The sequence below is a fragment of the Dermochelys coriacea genome, chromosome 20 (genome assembly GCF_009764565.3).
Source record: "Dermochelys coriacea isolate rDerCor1 chromosome 20, rDerCor1.pri.v4, whole genome shotgun sequence".
In the NCBI taxonomy this organism is placed as follows: domain Eukaryota; kingdom Metazoa; phylum Chordata; order Testudines; family Dermochelyidae; genus Dermochelys; species Dermochelys coriacea.
Window position 1 is genome coordinate 5090696 of NC_050087.2, and position 16890 is coordinate 5107585.

The 16890-nt window shown below is 42.8% G+C and overlaps 1 protein-coding gene across 1 annotated transcript; it reads right to left on the reverse strand.

Annotated features, from left to right (window-relative positions):
• Window positions 1-131: 131 nt before the first annotated feature.
• Window positions 132-16067, reverse strand: LOC119846055 (keratin, type II cytoskeletal 5-like). Its single transcript, XM_043506389.1, is given in 8 exon segments — window positions 132-1299; window positions 1418-1452; window positions 2570-2784; window positions 4138-4284; window positions 8057-8243; window positions 10136-10213; window positions 12718-12932; window positions 13558-16067. Coding segments are annotated over 8 exon segments (1656 nt in total). The 5' UTR covers window positions 14080-16067; the 3' UTR covers window positions 132-1042.
• Between the last annotated feature and the right edge of the window lie 823 nt (window positions 16068-16890).

Consider the following 16890-nt stretch of genomic DNA (forward strand, 5'->3'; position numbering starts at 1 on the left):
GGGTGCAGGGTTACATCGATTTACTGCTGCTAAATTCAACCTCACCGCCTAGTGTAGACCAGGGCTAAGTTACATAACTGAAGTCGATGTCACTTAGGTCGACTTACAGCAGTATCTACAGTGCTCTCCTGCTGACTTACCTTCTGCTTCTCGGGGAGGTGGAGTACAGAAGTCGTCTGGAGAATGCTCTGCCATTGACTTAACCGGTCTTCACCAGACCTGCTAAATTGACACCGCTGTATCGATCACAGCAGTGCTGATTTAGCTGCAAGTATAGACAAGCCCTTACTCAAAAAGGGGCTAAATCCTTAGTTAGTGTAAATCACTGACTTCAGTGAAGCTGCACCAATTTATACCAGGATCCAGCCCAAATTTTTAACATAGTAAATCCATTTAATTTATTTTATGGGTTAAAGTCATTTTCTTGACATATGCACAAGTGTTTAATTTTCTGAATGTTACTGCATAAGAATTTTTTCCCTACAAGTTGCTGATGGAATATCATTCTTTTGGGCTCAAATCTGTTTCTGGTATGATCTTTCTGAAGTCTATGGAGTTAAGCTAGACATGTATGTTTTGTCTGGTTGGCCAAGGTTTTCAAAAGTGATGAGAGATTTTGTGTGCTGCAGTTTTTGATGCTTCACTGGAGTCACCTTAAAAGGGCCTGATTTCTAGAGGGTGTGTCCTCTCTTCTTTCTCTAAATCAGCCCATTTTCAGTATTTCAAGCTGGTCATTCAGAATTGAAGGTACCCCATATTGATAGCCACTTTTCAAACTCTTGACCATTATCCGCCATAGTTTATTTCATGGTGTGGTTTTAACTAGATTATGGTACCTGGCTTAAACCTAGAAGGAGAGTAGGTGTCACTACCATGACAACTGGTTGGGTGACAGTTGTCACCATGACAGTTGGTCCCTTTGAGGCAATACATAACAGGTTATCGAGCTGTAACGGACACCATTCATTTCTCTTTTGGTTGTCAGGGATGGGTGGAGGGGCTGAGCTGCAGCCATTAGATGATAAGAGAAGGCTACCATCTTCTAGTCTCTCCTGCTTGTCGAATTCACCGGCGTGGAAGTGATGGTTGTTTTCGCAATGGTGCTGGACCTGCCTCCTGATCTGTACCCTCCCCTGCCTCCATTATATCCTCCTCCGGAGGTGGATCCTCCACCTAAGGTATATCCACCTCTTCCACTTCTGGAACTGAAACCTATTCCACCACAGTGGCCTCCTCCTCCTCCAAGGCAAATCCCACCTCCAAGTCCACCTCCAGAGGCTAAGCTGCCACCCACCATGGCTGTGGAGGAAAAACAAAGGCAGTTGGTTATTCCAGAAGCAAGCCCAGGATTCCTAGCGCACAACCCACAACCGGATGCCACCTCTAACAGAACAAGATGGATGTGCAGGCTACTTACCGATACTCACAGTACTTTGTCATTCTCCAGACATCCTGCAAGGGAAAGACAGTGGTACGGGTTACACATCCAACAGAGCCGTTACACTGGTAGGAACCCTGCAATCAGTGATAGTTCATCTACTGAAGGCCAGGGTCAGTTTCTGGTCGGGAACTGGAATTTCCATTCTGCAGGATATTCCAACATTTTGGGGGTAAAAAATTATTCCAGTTCAGAATGAAAAGCTGAAAATTCGAAATTTGCTATGAAAGAAACATTTCAAACTTATTCATAACAGTGTTGTTTTGACTTTTGTATTGTATTAAAATATTAACTATAATATATGTATTATGTACACATGCTACTAAATGTAATATAATCTTAAAATTAATATTCTCCTATCATCTAAAAGTCAAAATGAAATTAGTCCAAATGATGCTATCAAAAGGGAACATTCCAACTTTTTCCTGTTGAAAAATTCTCAAAATCAAAAGACACTTCCACAAAACATTTCATTTCCTACAAAACTGCATTTTTCAATGGAAGAGCGTTGATGGATCTAGTCAGTACAATTAAACAAGATCTGTTCATTCATTACTATTATTTGTTTTGCCATAACAGCAAAAACCCAACCAAGATCATGGCCCTGCACAGATGCAGAGCAGTAGACAGTTTCTGTCTCAAAAGAGTTTGCAAGCTAAACTGTGAAACAATTTGGGGCTGGTCTTCACCACACGCTGTGATTAATTAATCCACCCCAATGAGAGAAGGAAGCTAAGGCAATGGGAGGGTGTCTCCCATTGACATAGTGCAGTGGAGAATCACTTCAAATCAATGTAAGTTACATCACTTAACTCTCATAACTTAGACTGACTTACAGCATTAGGATAGACAAGGCCAAAGGCACACAGTCTTGCTTAAGGTCACCCAGCAGATCAATGACAGATTAGAACTCATGTCGCCTGAGTGCCTACCCAGAGCCCTATCCACTAGACCAGACCACCTCTTGCTCTTAAAGCAGCAGCATATCCTAAATGCTAATACGTCAATATTATTCAGACTGCCTCTTAGTTGCCAGGGAGTTAAGGGCATTGTTTTAAAAGGGTGAGTATGACATGCGCTAAGTTTCCCCATTGACTTCAAAAGATCTGGTCCTCATTATATTTCCCTAACCTGCATTTTTCTCCTTCCAGCAGCTTCCTGTAGGTGGCGATCTCAATATCCAGCTTGACGTTCATCAGCTCCTGGTACTCCCGCAGCTGATGCGTCAAGTCTGCCTTGGACTTCTGCAGGGCACCCTCCAGCTCAGCTAGTTAGCCCTTGGTGTCTTTGAGGACCAGTTCACCTTGCTGCTCGGCCTCAGCAATGGAGGTCTGCAGCTTTTCACACTGCAAGGCAAGAAAAACATCTGATGGATTCTGCTGAGAGTAGCACAGAAAAACCCAGGCCTGATCCTCTTTTGCCCTGTAGTGTATGTCATTGACAATGGTGCAAAGTGAGTGTAAACCACTGCCATTCTGGTATGATAGTGGTTTACATTCCATGTGCACTGGTATAAATGACTGAACAAGGGAGAATCAGGCTGCTGAAGTTTAACATTAACTCAGATTTTGCAACAATAGTGAGATCACCACAATGGTTTTAATTTGCAACCATGGTCCAAATCCCAAAACCGGCCACAAATGGAACACTTTAGAAGCTCATGGCACAATTGATAAAAGCAGCAGTCACAGTATTGCTCAGGTGTTCAGAAATCATGGCACCAAAAAATCATGAGATCGAAGTTCATGAGAGCATACTAAATAAGCTGGGGCTTCTTTTTTATCAGCTTCTGGTTTTGGAGACTGTAGTGTTCAAAGGTTTCAGAGTAGCAGCCGTGTTAGTCTGTATTCGCAAAAAGAAAAGGAGTACTTGTGGCACCTTAGAGACTAACAAATTTATTAGAGCATAAGCTTTCGTGAGCTACAGCTCACTTCATCGGATGCATCCGATGAAGTGAGCTGTAGCTCACGAAAGCTTATGCTCTAATAAATTTGTTAGTCTCTAAGGTGCCACAAGTACTCCTTTTCTTTTTGTAGTGTTCAAGTTTCATCTCTGCAATCATGAGGCCCTTTCTTAAATGAAAGCTGAAAATCTTATGTCATCACCTGATTCCAGGAGCTGGAGCTTTAAAAAAAAAAAGACCAAATACCATGCAATGTGTGATTAAAAATCACAAGAATTGACAACATTGTAGTCACCACTCAAGAAAGGCAACTAGACTAGACAACACTAGAAGGACAAGGGGTATTGTGGTAGAAATTATGTTAAATACTCATCAGCGCTTAGCTGTTGTTGAGTCTATAGGGAGACAGATAGACCTCAATGCTTTTCTTTAGCCAGAGCACTTCCTGACATGAACAGAGCTGGAAAATGGAAATGTGCCTTTTTGTTTAAAAAAATTCCAAATTGGGGCAAAAAGCCAAATATGTGAAATTTTTTATGGGAAGGGATTTGCAGAAAAAATCCATTTTAGGAGAAGGCTGTAGTCAAATTTGTTTTCTCCAAGCAGGAAGTAAAATTAACAAGAGCTTTCCTGGCAGGAAGCTGGGGAGCTGCCATTTTGATTTTCCCAAAAGAAAATTGAAATTTTGTGAAAAGGGCTTTTTCTAATAGAAAAATCATTGCTAATGGAAAGTTCCTCATGAGCGCTATGTCTACCAGTGAAACACTAAAAGAATTCATCCCAGCTTCACACTCACGGGCATGAAAAAAAGACATATCTGCTTCTTCACATTTTCTATTTCAGCCCATAGCCTTTGGATCATCCAGTTAAGCTCTGAGATCTCACTCTTGCTGTCTCGTAGACTGTCTCCGTGTTTCCCAGCTGTCACCTGCAGCTCTTCAAACTGGTGTTCAGACACATCTTAACCAGGTGGTGTCAGACAAAGGTTAGTGTGTATACTCTTTGCAGCAAACCATCATCGCCCAGTGAGTTATCTCCCAAAGAGGACACTGTTCAGAAGAATCCAGTAGAGCATTCCAAGTGGGGAGATGGCCATCCTCTTGGTCAACATACCAGGGATTGAACCGGGGACCTCCAAAACTAAAAAATATGAGCTGCTACTTGAGCTAAAGCGGCAGAACTTGGGGGGTGAGGGAGCTGGCAATTCATACCCTTTGTGGATCAGCCCAGTGGGATACACTCACCAGTGGGTTGCATTTGTAGCAGAGGTTCGTAACTCATGGGACCGGCTGTTTTTCCTTGCCCTCTCCTTTTGCCACTCACTTGGGGAATTGCTACTACTGAGGAAGCTTGCATTTTGGAAATGCACATGGGATGCTCACACCTGTGGCTGCCAGCAATAGTGGGGCATTACTTCATGTTCCTGGGTGAAGGGGCATTTTGGGTTCTAACCATCTAAGGACCCACTGTGGAACTGCACTGCAGCACGAATTGCAATCACTTGCATCTTATATGCATGGCTTAGTCAAGTTATATATAGATAACAGATATAGACTGGAGGACCAGTGCTAGTAATAATAATAGGGCTCAGATTTTCCTAGATGCGATAGCTGATGGATTCCTTCATCAAGTAGTTGCTGAACCGACTAGAGGGGATGCCATTTTAGATTTAATTTTGGTGAGTAGTGAGGACCTCATAGAAGAAATGGTTGTAGGGGACAATCTTGGCTCAAGTGATCAAGAGCTAATTCAGTTCAAACTAAATGGAAGGATTAACAAAAATAAATCTGCAACTAGGGTTTTTGATTTCAAAAGGGCTGACTTTCAAAAATTAAGGAAATTAGTTAGGGAAGTGGATTGGACTGAAGAACTTATGGATCTAAAGGTAGAGGAGGCCTGGGATTACTTTAAATCAAAACTGCAGAAGCTATCGGAAGCCTGTATCCCAAGAAAGGGTAAAAAATTCATAGGAAGAAGTTGTAGACCAAGCTGGATGAGCAAGCATCTTAGAGAGGTGATTAAGAAGAAGCAGAAAGCATACAGGGAGTGGAAGATGGGAGGGATCAGCAAGGAAAGCTACCTTATTGAGGTCAGAATATGTAGGGATAAAGTGAGACAGGCTAAAAGTCGAGTAGAGTTGGACCTTGCAAAGGGAATTAAAACCAATAGTAAAAGGTTCTATAGCCATATAAATAAGAAGAAAACTAAGAAGGAAGAAGTGGGGCCGCTTAACACTGAGGATGGAGTGGAGGTTAAAGATAATCTAGGCATGGCCCAATATCTAAACAAATACTTTGCCTCAGTCTTTAATAAGGCTAAAGAGGATCTTGGGGATAATGGTAGCATGACAAATGGGAAGGAGGATATAGAGGTAGATATTACCATATCAGAGGTAGAAGCGAAACTGAAACAGCTTAATGGGACTAAATCGAGGGGCCCAGATAATCTTCATCCAAGAATATTAAAGGAATTGGCACCTGAAATTGCAAGCCCATTAGCAAGAATTTTTAATGAATCTGTAAACTCAGGAATAGTACCGAATGATTGGAGAATTGCTAATATAGTTCCTATTTTTAAGAAAGGAAAAAAAAGTGATCCGGGTAACTACAGGCCAGTTAGTTTGACATCTGTAGTATGCAAGGTCCTGGAAAAAATTTTGAAGGAGAAATTAGTTAAGGACATTGAAGTCAATGGTAAATGGGACAAAATACAACATGGTTTTACAAAAGGTAGATCATGCCAAACCAACCTAATCTCCTTTTTTGAAAAAGTAACAGATTTTTTAGATAAAGGAAATGCAGTGGATCTAATTTACCTAGATTTCAGTAAGGCATTTGATACTGTGCCACATGGGGAATTATTAGTTAAATTGGAGAAGATGGGGATCAATATGAACATCAAAAGGTGAATAAGGAATTGGTTAAAGGGGAGACTGCAACGGGTCCTACTGAAAGGCGAACTGTCAGGTTGGAGGGAGGTTACCAGTGGAGTTCCTCAGGGATCGGTTTTGGGACCAATCTTATTTAATCTTTTTATTACTGACCTTGGCACAAAAAGTGGGAGTGTGCTAATAAAGTTTGCAGATGATACAAAGCTGGGAGGTATTGCCAATTCGGAGAAGGATCGGGATATTATACAGGAGGATCTGGATTACCTTGTAAACTGGAGTAATAGTAATAGGATGAAATTTAATAGTGAGAAGTGTAAGGTTATGCATTTAGGGATTAATACCAAGAATTTTAGTTATAAGTTGGGGACGCATCAATTAGAAGTAACGGAAGAGGAGAAGGACCTTGGAGTATTGGTTGATCATAGGATGACTATGAGCTGCCAATGTGATATGGCTGTGAAAAAAGCTAATGCGGTTTTGGGATGCATCAGGAGAGGCATTTCCAGTAGGGATAAGGAGGTTTTAGTACCGTTATACAGGCACTGGTGAGACCTCACCTAGAATACTGTGTGCAGTTCTGGTCTCCCATGTTTAAAAAGGATGAATTCAAACTGGAGCAGGTACAGAGAAGGCTACTAGGATGATCCGAGGAATGGAAAACTTGTCTTATGAAAGGAGACTTAAGGAGCTTGGCTTGTTTAGCCTAACTAAAAGAAGGTTGAGGGAAGATATGATTGCTCTCTATAAATATATCAGAGGGATAAATATAGGAGAGGGAGAGGAATTATTTAAGCTCAGCATCAATGTGGACACAAGAACAAATGGGTATAAACTGGCCACCAGGAAGTTTAGACTTGAAATTAGACGAAGGTTTCTAATCATCAGAGGAGTGAAGTTTTGGAATAGCCTTCCAAGGGAATCAGTGGGGGCAAAAGATCTATCTGGCTTTAAGATTCTACTCGATAAGTTTATGGAGGAGATGGTGTGATGGGATAATGGGATTTTGGTAAGTAATTGATCTTTAAATATTCAGGGTAAATAGGCCAAATCCCCTGAGATGGGATATTAGATGGATGGGATCTGAGTTACTATAGAAAATTCTTTCCTGGGTATCTGGCTGGTGAATCTTGCCCATATGCTCAGGGTTTAGCTGATTTCCATATTTGGGGTTGGGAAGGAATTTTCCTCCAGGGCAGATTGGAGAGGCCCTGGAGGTTTTTTGCCTTCCTCTGTAGCATGGGGCATGGTTGACTTGAGGGAGGCTTCTCTGCTCCTTGAAGTCTTTGAACCATGATTTAAGGACTTCAATAGCTCAGACATGGGTGAGGTTGTTCATAGGAGTGGGTGGGTGAGATTCTGTGGCCTGCGCTGTGCAGGAGGTCGGACTAGATGATCAGAATGGTCCCTTCTGACCTTAGTATCTATGAATCTATGAATCTATAAGTTGTGAGCAAGTGCTGTGGCAGCAGAGACACAGTGTTGAAATGAGTAAAGAAGGGAGAGCTAATAACCTTATGGAGCCCCATCCCTATACACACACACACACACACACAACACCCCCATCACAGCTTAGCCCTCCGCAATCATCTTGGTCTGCAGCACCAGGGAGGTGACAGCCTCTTTGCCTTAGCCAAAGCTGTGTGTGAAAAGACAGAGCATCCTACCTGTGGATGGCAGTCACTACTCAGCTGTACAGGATAGCATTGGGTTTATATTTGCCCAGTGCCATGTGGTGTTTTGCATCCAAACTCCCTGCATCCACTGAAGCCAATGGCAAAGCTCTCATGCAAGGCATGATCAGGATCCTAGATGCTGGAGGACTCACCTTGCACTGGTAGCAAGACTCTGCCTCCTCTCGGCTCCTCTGAGCAATCTCCTTGTACCGTGCTTTGACCTCCCGGATGATGCTGTCCAAGGCTAGGTTTCGGTTGTTGTCCATAGACAGGATCACGGAGGTGTCGGAAACGGTCTGCTGCATCTGAGACAGTTCCTGCAAGTCCCATAAACGTGGGCTTTAGCCCCACCATGTTTCTCATTGTATATATTCCTCTTTCTCAGCCCTTCTCCATTTCAGATCCTCCCTGACTAGAGAGGTTGGCCTGAATTTTCTGAACCACCTAGTAATTTGGAGTGCACAGCATAAGACACCTTCAAGAGACCTAATTTCAGAAGCACTTCCTAGAAATCAACCCCCCCTTTAAATGTATCACAAGTTGGGTCTTCCCAAGTCAGTAGACTTTGTCCAAGAGAGGTTTAAGAGATGACTTGATCTCACTCTACAAGTATGTTCACAGGGAAGAGCTTTCTGATAGTAGACCGTTCTTTAACGTAACAGCAAAAGGCATAATGGGATCTAGTGGCTGGAAGGTGAAACTAGACACATTCAGACTAGAGACAGGGTGCACATTTTTAATAGCAGTGAGGGATGATTTAACCAACTGGAACAACTTGCCTAGGGATGGAGTCTCCATCACATGAAGTCTTTAAATCAAGACTGGACATCTTTCTATATGGGATGCTCTTGCTTACAAAGAAGTTATGGGGTTGATACAAAAATTTCTGGGTGAGTTCTTTGGCCATATTATACAGGAGGCCAGACTAGATGATCACAATGGTCCCTTCTGGCCTTAAACACTAAGAATCTATTTAGACCCTTGTGCTGCTTCAGTTTAAATTGGAATTGTATTAATTTAATTAATTTAAATTACAATATTGTCTTGTTTTCTTGTGCTCTCTATCGGTCTCTCTGCCTCTACTCTTTTGTCTTACTATACTTTGATTATAAGCTTTTTGAGGCAGGGACCATTTTTTTGTCTTGAGTTTGTACAGCACCTAGCGTAACGAGGTTTGGACCAGAACTAGAGCTCCTAGGTTCTATTGCAATATAAATAAAAAATAATAATGGAATAAAATACCTATTGAATTAAAGCTAATCTTGTGCAAAAATCAAAGAGGCATGCATCTGTGTAAGTTGTGTATTTGTCTACACCAGGGGTTGGCAACCTTCAGCACACAGCCCATCAAGGTAATCTGCTGGTGGGCCGCAAGGCATTTTGCCGAAGGTTGCCAACCCCTGGTCTACACAGTTTGTGTACTTTGCTTTCAGCAGTAGAAACATTTGTATCTAATGACCTTTTTCCTGATCTATTTTGCTATTATATCAGCCTGACCTGAACTGTCTTCTGAGACTCAGACCTGAAGAAGAGCTGTGTGTTGTTTCTCTCACCAACGGAAGTTGGGCCAAACTCAAGAAAGGCCAAGATCTTAAGGTATATAGGGGAGCAAGATTCGCTCGGTGGTCCTCCGTTAAGATGAAGCTAACTTTAAAGAGTGGGATTTTACTGAGCAGCAACTCTTAGCTCGTAAAACAGTCTTCAAAATATGCTATCTCAGCAGTGTACTAACCACAGGATATGCAGTGGAACAAAGAACTTTGAAAATAGCCTCAGATAAGAAGGGCGTAGCAAAAAAGGAAATAGATAAGAACCAAAAGACACACAATATGGGTAACAAAGGTATAGTGGCTCCTAAGTCATAGGAGAAGTAAGACCCTCTGCAGACTGGATGCAGGCCATCTGCAAACTCCGGGGAGGTCTTCAACAGTACCTGTTTGCCTCTCTGTGTATATGCTGTTTTTACTAACTGTTACTTCAATAAATCTAATCAAAGCTGACTTATCAGAGGTTTGTTATTATTGACTCAAGAGAACTGCTCTCTCTAAACATATAATTACAGTTTAAAATTGTAGCAGTAATTGCTTATCAAGTCATTGGTTGTTGATAATCAGCAAATTATTAACGATCAACGCTCCCTTTGTTCTTTTTGGGGGCAGTTTTAAACAAACAGTTCCTAATAATCCCAACCATTTTCTTTTCATTGCTTAAAGCTTCCTGTGGATTTTTACCCGGCTGGTTGGCTCACCTTTTTCAGGCCCACAAAGTCATTCTCCACAGCTGTCCTCTTGTTTATTTCCTCTTCATACCTGTTGAGTGGAAGGAGAGAAAACAGGGTCCAGTTGCTTATTTTTATTCTTGCCTAAGTCATTGGGAACAAGACAAAGAGGCTAATGGAAATGGGTCAGACCCCTTTGTCAAAAATCTACCACCATGTTTGAGGATTTATGGACAAACAGCAACATTTTGTTTTCCCAAATGAACCATTGATTGCTGCCATCTTTCTAAAACACCCAAGCCAACAAAGAGTCCAATGATGCAAATACTTACTACCGAGAGTAGCATGTGACCTCTATGAGGAGCTTCTTTCACTTCAGTGCGGCTACTCATGGTAGCAAACTTCGCACCCAACAGCACGTGTTTGCAAAATTAGGCACACGAAGTGGTACTTCCATACTATGTCTGATAGCCCAATTTATTATGATATAACTGCACTCAAGTATTGAATCATGATCTCTCAGAGACTTAGCAGTGCAAACACCTATCCGGTCATCTGGGCCACCCCTAAAATGGCTTAACAAATTGTACATTTTCTAGTGTTTTGTACAGCTTTGTTTTAAAGGACTGTCTATATTATATGTAACAATATCCTAGAAATATTGGACTAGAAGGGACCTCCAGTGGTCATCTAGACTAGTCCATCTCCCCATGCTGAGGTAGGATTAAGTATACCTAAACCACCTCTGACAGATGTTTGTCTAACCTGTATTTAAAATCCTCCAATATGGTGGGATTGTAGAGGTGAAAACTTTTCTCACTGTCCATATGCTTGCATGAAGATTGCATGTGAGCTGAGAGAACAGGTTCAGTGAAGGATCTAAGTATTTTGTTGACTTCTGTGAGCCCATGAGTTTAGACCCTAGGAATGTTTGTGGATTTCTCGTAGCTCTGGAACAAGAATCATGGAACCCATCCAGTCAAACTGATCGTTCTCTGCCGTTCTCTCTCTACCAAATTTACGGCCATGAAAAATGTGCCACGGACCATGAAATCTGGTCTACCCCTGTGAAATCTGGTCTTTCATGTGCTTTTACCATATACAATAAAGATTTCACAGGGGAGACCAGGGTCCTGACTCAAAAGGGAGATGCAGGGGGATCACAAGGTTATTTGGGGGGGGGAGTGTCTCGGTATTGCCACCCTTACTTCAATGCTGCCTTCAGAGCTGAGTGGCCAGAGAGTGGTGGTCATTAGCCAGGCGCCCAGATCTGAAGGGGGAGAGGAATACCATGCCAACCTTAGTTCTGCACTGCTGTCTTCAGAGCTGGGTGGCCAGAGAGTGGTGGCTGCTGACTGAGGGCCCATCTCTGCAGGCAGCAGTGCAGAAGTTAGGGTGGCAATACCATACCATGCCACCCTTATTTCTATGCTGCTGCTGGCGGCAGCTCTGCCTTCCCAGCCAGCAGCCACCGCTCTCCAGCTGCCCAGCTCTGAAGGCAGTGCTGCCACCAGCAGCAGTGCAGAAGTAAGGGTAGCAGTACCACAACTCTCCCCTCCAATAACCTTGCAAACATCCCCACCCCCATTCCTTTTTGAGTCAGGTCTCCTACAATTACAACACCGTGAAATTTCAGATTTAAATATCTGAAATCATGAAATTTACAATTTTAAAAAACCTACAACCGTGAAATTGACCAAAATGGACCGTGAATTTGGTAGGGCCCTATCAATGAGACTACATCCCACATTATTCACATCTGAGAGCAGGGGATTTTGTTAAATCTCCATCTTGGCGAATCAGTTTCAAAAGTCCTACCCGCAAAGAAATCCATTTTCTTCCATTTCTGCCTTAACACAAAAGGTAAAACCCGACTGATTTCAAATTACCCAAGAGCAAGTTAGAGTGGGATCAGTCCACGGATAGAATACAATTAAATCTTAATAGTCCATTCCTAATTAGGGAACAGGTCAACTATAATAAATCTCTGCAAGAAGATTATTCTCTTTCAATCAGAACCATCATTCACATTCACCTTATTAGTGCCGGTAGAAAAATGAGTTGAGACAATTCATGAAAATTGTATCCTTCCTTGTCAAAATTCAAAATTCTGATGACAAATTTCATCACATTTTGAAAAAAAAAATGACCATTTCTACAGCTGATTGAAAGACAGGGTGAAATGTTCATGAACATTTTGACAATTTTTTTTTCTCACCATTTGATATTTTTATGGACATTTCATCCACATTTCAAATTTTGAAGGTGTTTTGTTAAACCATCTCTACAGCTGATTGAAACGTGATTCAATTTCTGTGACCATTTTATCCTTTTTTTTATCAAAATTTGAAATGTCAGTAAAAATTTCACCATTATTTCAAATTTTGACTTTTTTGAGCAGTAAAAATGCGTGATCAAAATTGATGAAAAAATCAAACTTTAGAAAATTTCCACCAGCTCTCATTTTTATTAGAAATTGACCCAGACCAAATCCCAGAACCAAAGAATCTGAACTTTAGCAAATTTCCAATTGGCTTCTCAGCTCTCTGACTGGAGTCTGACTGCAATGATTATACTTCATTATTATTTCCTTACTTGTTCTTAAAATCCTCCACCAGATCTTGGAAGTTCTTCTGCTCAGTATCCAGCTGTCTCCTCTCATTTAACAGGCCATCTAGCTGCTTTCTCAAACCATTGATATAAGCCTCAAAGAGCTGATCAAGGTTCTTTTTAATGGGTCCTTGGCCCTGTTCCTGCAAGAGTTTCCATTTTGTCTCCAGAACTTTATTCTGCTGTTCTAGAAATCGGACCTGAAAGCCAAAAGAGAGTGGTTGAAAAAGATTAGTTAAAATTTTCATCCTTCTTTTTTGTTTGTTTGCTTATTGTTGTTGACCACATCTAGTGAGTTTTACCTTTTCCCTGATACACCTATCCTGAAAGCAATGACTCAGTAACCCTGCTCCAGAATCCTCTTGGATAAACAGGAAAAAAAGCTCCTTGAACAGCAGAATCAAATATTTGTGGAGGGATTTTTTTCCAGACAAAATTCTCAGTCATAGGCAAAAGAAACTTGAGCTTTCTCATTACAGAGACACCAATGGATTAGAAGAATGGATGGTGTTGCCAGATGGGAGATGACATTTAACAGGGAATATATCGTACAATTTGTTGCCTTGGTAACCAATGCTAATGGTCCAGTAGGTAAAGCAGGAATCCATGGTTCAATTCCCTAGTCTACCAATAACCTTCTCTGTGACCTTGAGCAAGTCACTTCCCCTCCCGCTCTTTATCTCGTTTATTTTCAGTGTAAGCTCTTTGGGAGAAGGGGCTCTCTTTTGCAAAGTGTTTGTACAGTCACAGGCAGTGGGGCGAGGGGGTGCTAATCTTGTGTGGGGTCTCTAGGAGCAATAGTGTCCCTTCCCCCACCCATCTCACCTTGTCAATGACGGAGGCATTGTTGTTCAGGGTCTTCATCTGCTCCCTTTCCTCTTCCTGCACTTTCTGGATCTCTGGGTCAATCTGCAAGTTGAGAGGAGTCAGGAGGTTCTGGTTGATGATCACTTCTTGGATGCCACCAGGTGGGCAAATAGGAAATCCAGGACCATCCCATCCACCACCAAATCCTCCTCCAGCCCCACCACCAAAGCAACCACCGAGCCCACCACTGAACTGTCCCCCAAACCCAGCACCACCGCCAAACCCTTCACCCACTTGGCCGCCAGCCCCAAACCCTCCACAAGTGCCACCAAATCCACCAATGGAAATCCTTTTATTTCCTCCCAAGTTATGCAGGCTCCTACTGCCAAAGCCTCTGGGACTCCAGGCTGACCCTGTGCATCCTCCGTGTGACACTGTGCTGAAGCTGACTTTATTCCTCCCACCACTAACCCAGGCAGAGCTGGAGCTGAAACCCCTAAGGCTGCCTCCCAGGCTTTGGCCAGAAAATTGGCGAGACATAGCGGCAGCTCCCCTGCAGCAGAAGAGAAGAGAGAAGGAGACCTTGATGGGGGAGCTACCAGAGGAAAGTCCCAGGGCAAAAGCAGTTGAGTCCCTCTACGGACAGTGAAAATCTCTTCCTTTTTAATCTGTTCAGGAGTTGGCTAGGTAACAGGAGAGTGGAGAAAGGTGTCATTTTTTGTATTCCTGGGCTTAGATGAGCCATCACTTCTTCCCTTTGCCAAAAAACTGACCTTCCCTGAAACACGCTCCAAAGAGCTAAGAAACCTGCACTAGTACTGTTGTCTTTGGGAACTTGTGTTTGCCTCAAATTACTTGTGTTTTTCTTGTACCAACCCAGAATAGATTATCCAGAGTCTTACTTCGATGACACAGCATTCTAAATTCCTTGACTTATTTTGCCCTAGGGTGAGACCCTTCCTATATCCAGATCACTGACTTTTTAAAGCCTGTTGGCAAGTGTTGGTTTAGTGAATTCAGAAGAAATACCCTGCCTTTCACAATTCAGAAGACAAAACAAACAAACAAAAAACACAACACATCCCAGGATTGCCCCATAAATCAACTTTCTGCTTGGAAAAAAATGTTGATTAACATTCTCCAAAATCAGTTTCTTAATCCAGGGGAAGAGAGGGAAGCGGTCTGAACTATAGCAATGAAAAGAGGTTGTGGGTTTGCTTAGTTAAGATGTGAATCTCCATTTTCATGTCTCAGTCATATTTAAGAGGATGGACGCATGCTAGCTGGAGAACATACCTAGGTTTGCAGAGATATGAGGCATTTCATTACAAACCATTCTAATCAAATGTGTAGTGTCTGCAATCTAGCATCCCCCTTTCAGCCTCGGCTAGAAAAGACAAGGTCATTCACTAGCTGGCAAGCAGAGAACAAGAGAGACAGAGGTGACACCACTGCCCAAGACCCCTGCAATGGCAGGGAATTGATTCAGTGAGATATGCATTGATGAGCCTAGCAATCAATCCACACCCCATGCTGCAGAGGAAGGTCAAAACCCCCAACACTCCAGGTCAGGTTGGCCTGGGGGAAAATGCCTTCCCAACCCCAAATGTGTTATCAATATGCCCCTGAGCATGTGAGCCAAACCCACCAGCCAGGCATCTAGCAAGAGGATTCTCTGGCCCACCTTGGAGCATTGATCTACCCCATCCAGTGCCTCATCTCCACCATGGACCCATTAGTGGGTTGCGCAGGGAACTGGCTCACACATATTTTTGCCAGGATATTACATTCAATTGATGATGTGTGTGCTCATGGCAAGGGGTGTTCTGCTTTTAGCACAAGTCACTCACTGGGCCCTGCAACCACACTACATCAGAATAGTTCTAGTGATCTCCACCCACTGAGGTATCTGGGGAATCTACCATGCTGGAGTCTTGCAGGTTAGAAAAGCTACTCCTTCTGGGCTGGCGAGGACAGGAGAAATCCCAGTGTTGCCCTGTACATCACAGCCCATCAATAGGCCGTTGGTCTGTCTCACGGGGTTTCAACAGGTCAGGTGGCCTTTTGACATGAAATCAGGAACATCTGGGTGAACTGATCCCAGGATATTTGACCTCGGCAAAAAAACTGTTGTGGGCAAATAAGCCTACCAGCGTCGCGATGATCACATGGGCTAGTGTTACGTGCCTTTATTGTGTTTCACTACGCAGACTGAAACCTGAATGCAAGACTGCTTTGTGACACAATCTAGTTTCTTAAGAGCCCACCCAAAATATCCTATACATGACATGAATGTGGGCCCTCCTTTTCCTAGAAGTCCAGCGTGATCTAGTGACTGGGACACGCACTACCATAGATCTGCTGCACGATCTTAAGTAAAACATGCCACTTTTCCCCCTCCCGAGTTTTATCTATTTTGATCTTCAGAGCAGGAACCGTCTCTAACTCTGTATTTGCAAAGTACCTAGCACAATGGAGCCCTGATCTTAAGGCTTGTCTGCATGTCAAGGTACTGCGCAGCAAGCCTGGGTGTGAATCTGCAGTGTGCCATATAGTAACTCATCATGTAAACAAGCCCTTGGGTGCAGGCTGACGGTAATACAAATGTAAATAACAGCACCTAGTACCTCGCATCAGTAAATCTTAACATTCTTTACAGGCCAGTATGATTATCCCCATTCTACACATGGGAAAATTAAGCCACAAACAGATCATATGATTTGCTCTAGGTCACCCAGAAGGCCAATGACCTGATTAAGACTAGAAGCCAGGTCTGCTGAGTCTCCGTCCAATACATGACCCACTAGACCACTGGCCACTTGGATAAACTGGTTTCACAGTGGCCACTTAAAACAGGAATCACTGTGCATATATTTATACAGGGTTCTTTGCATTTGTTATACTGGAATTCCAATATGCTCCTACACGCTTTTTTGGGTAGCTCCTGCTTGTATAGAATTACAGACACATGTGACAGGGTCAGGCCAGATGGCTACAAGAGAGTGCTAGAAAGTAGATATATTAGCCCCAGGTTAAGTAGGTCTCTTTTCTCAGGGTAAGGTAACAGGGAAGGTTCCAGAACAATCAGGAACTTTCTGGAAACAATTAAGGCAGACAGGCTGATTAGAACACCTGCAGCCAATCAAGAAGCTGCCAGAAGCAATTAAGACAGGCAGGCTAATTAGGGCACCTGGGTTTTTAAAAAAGGAGCTCACTTCAGTTTGTGGTGAACGTGCAAGGAGCTGGGAGCAAGAAGCACAAGAAGCTGAGAGTGAGAAGGCATACTACTGGAAGACTGAGAAGTACAAGCATTTTTCAGACATCAGGAGGAAGGTCCTGTGGTGAGAATAA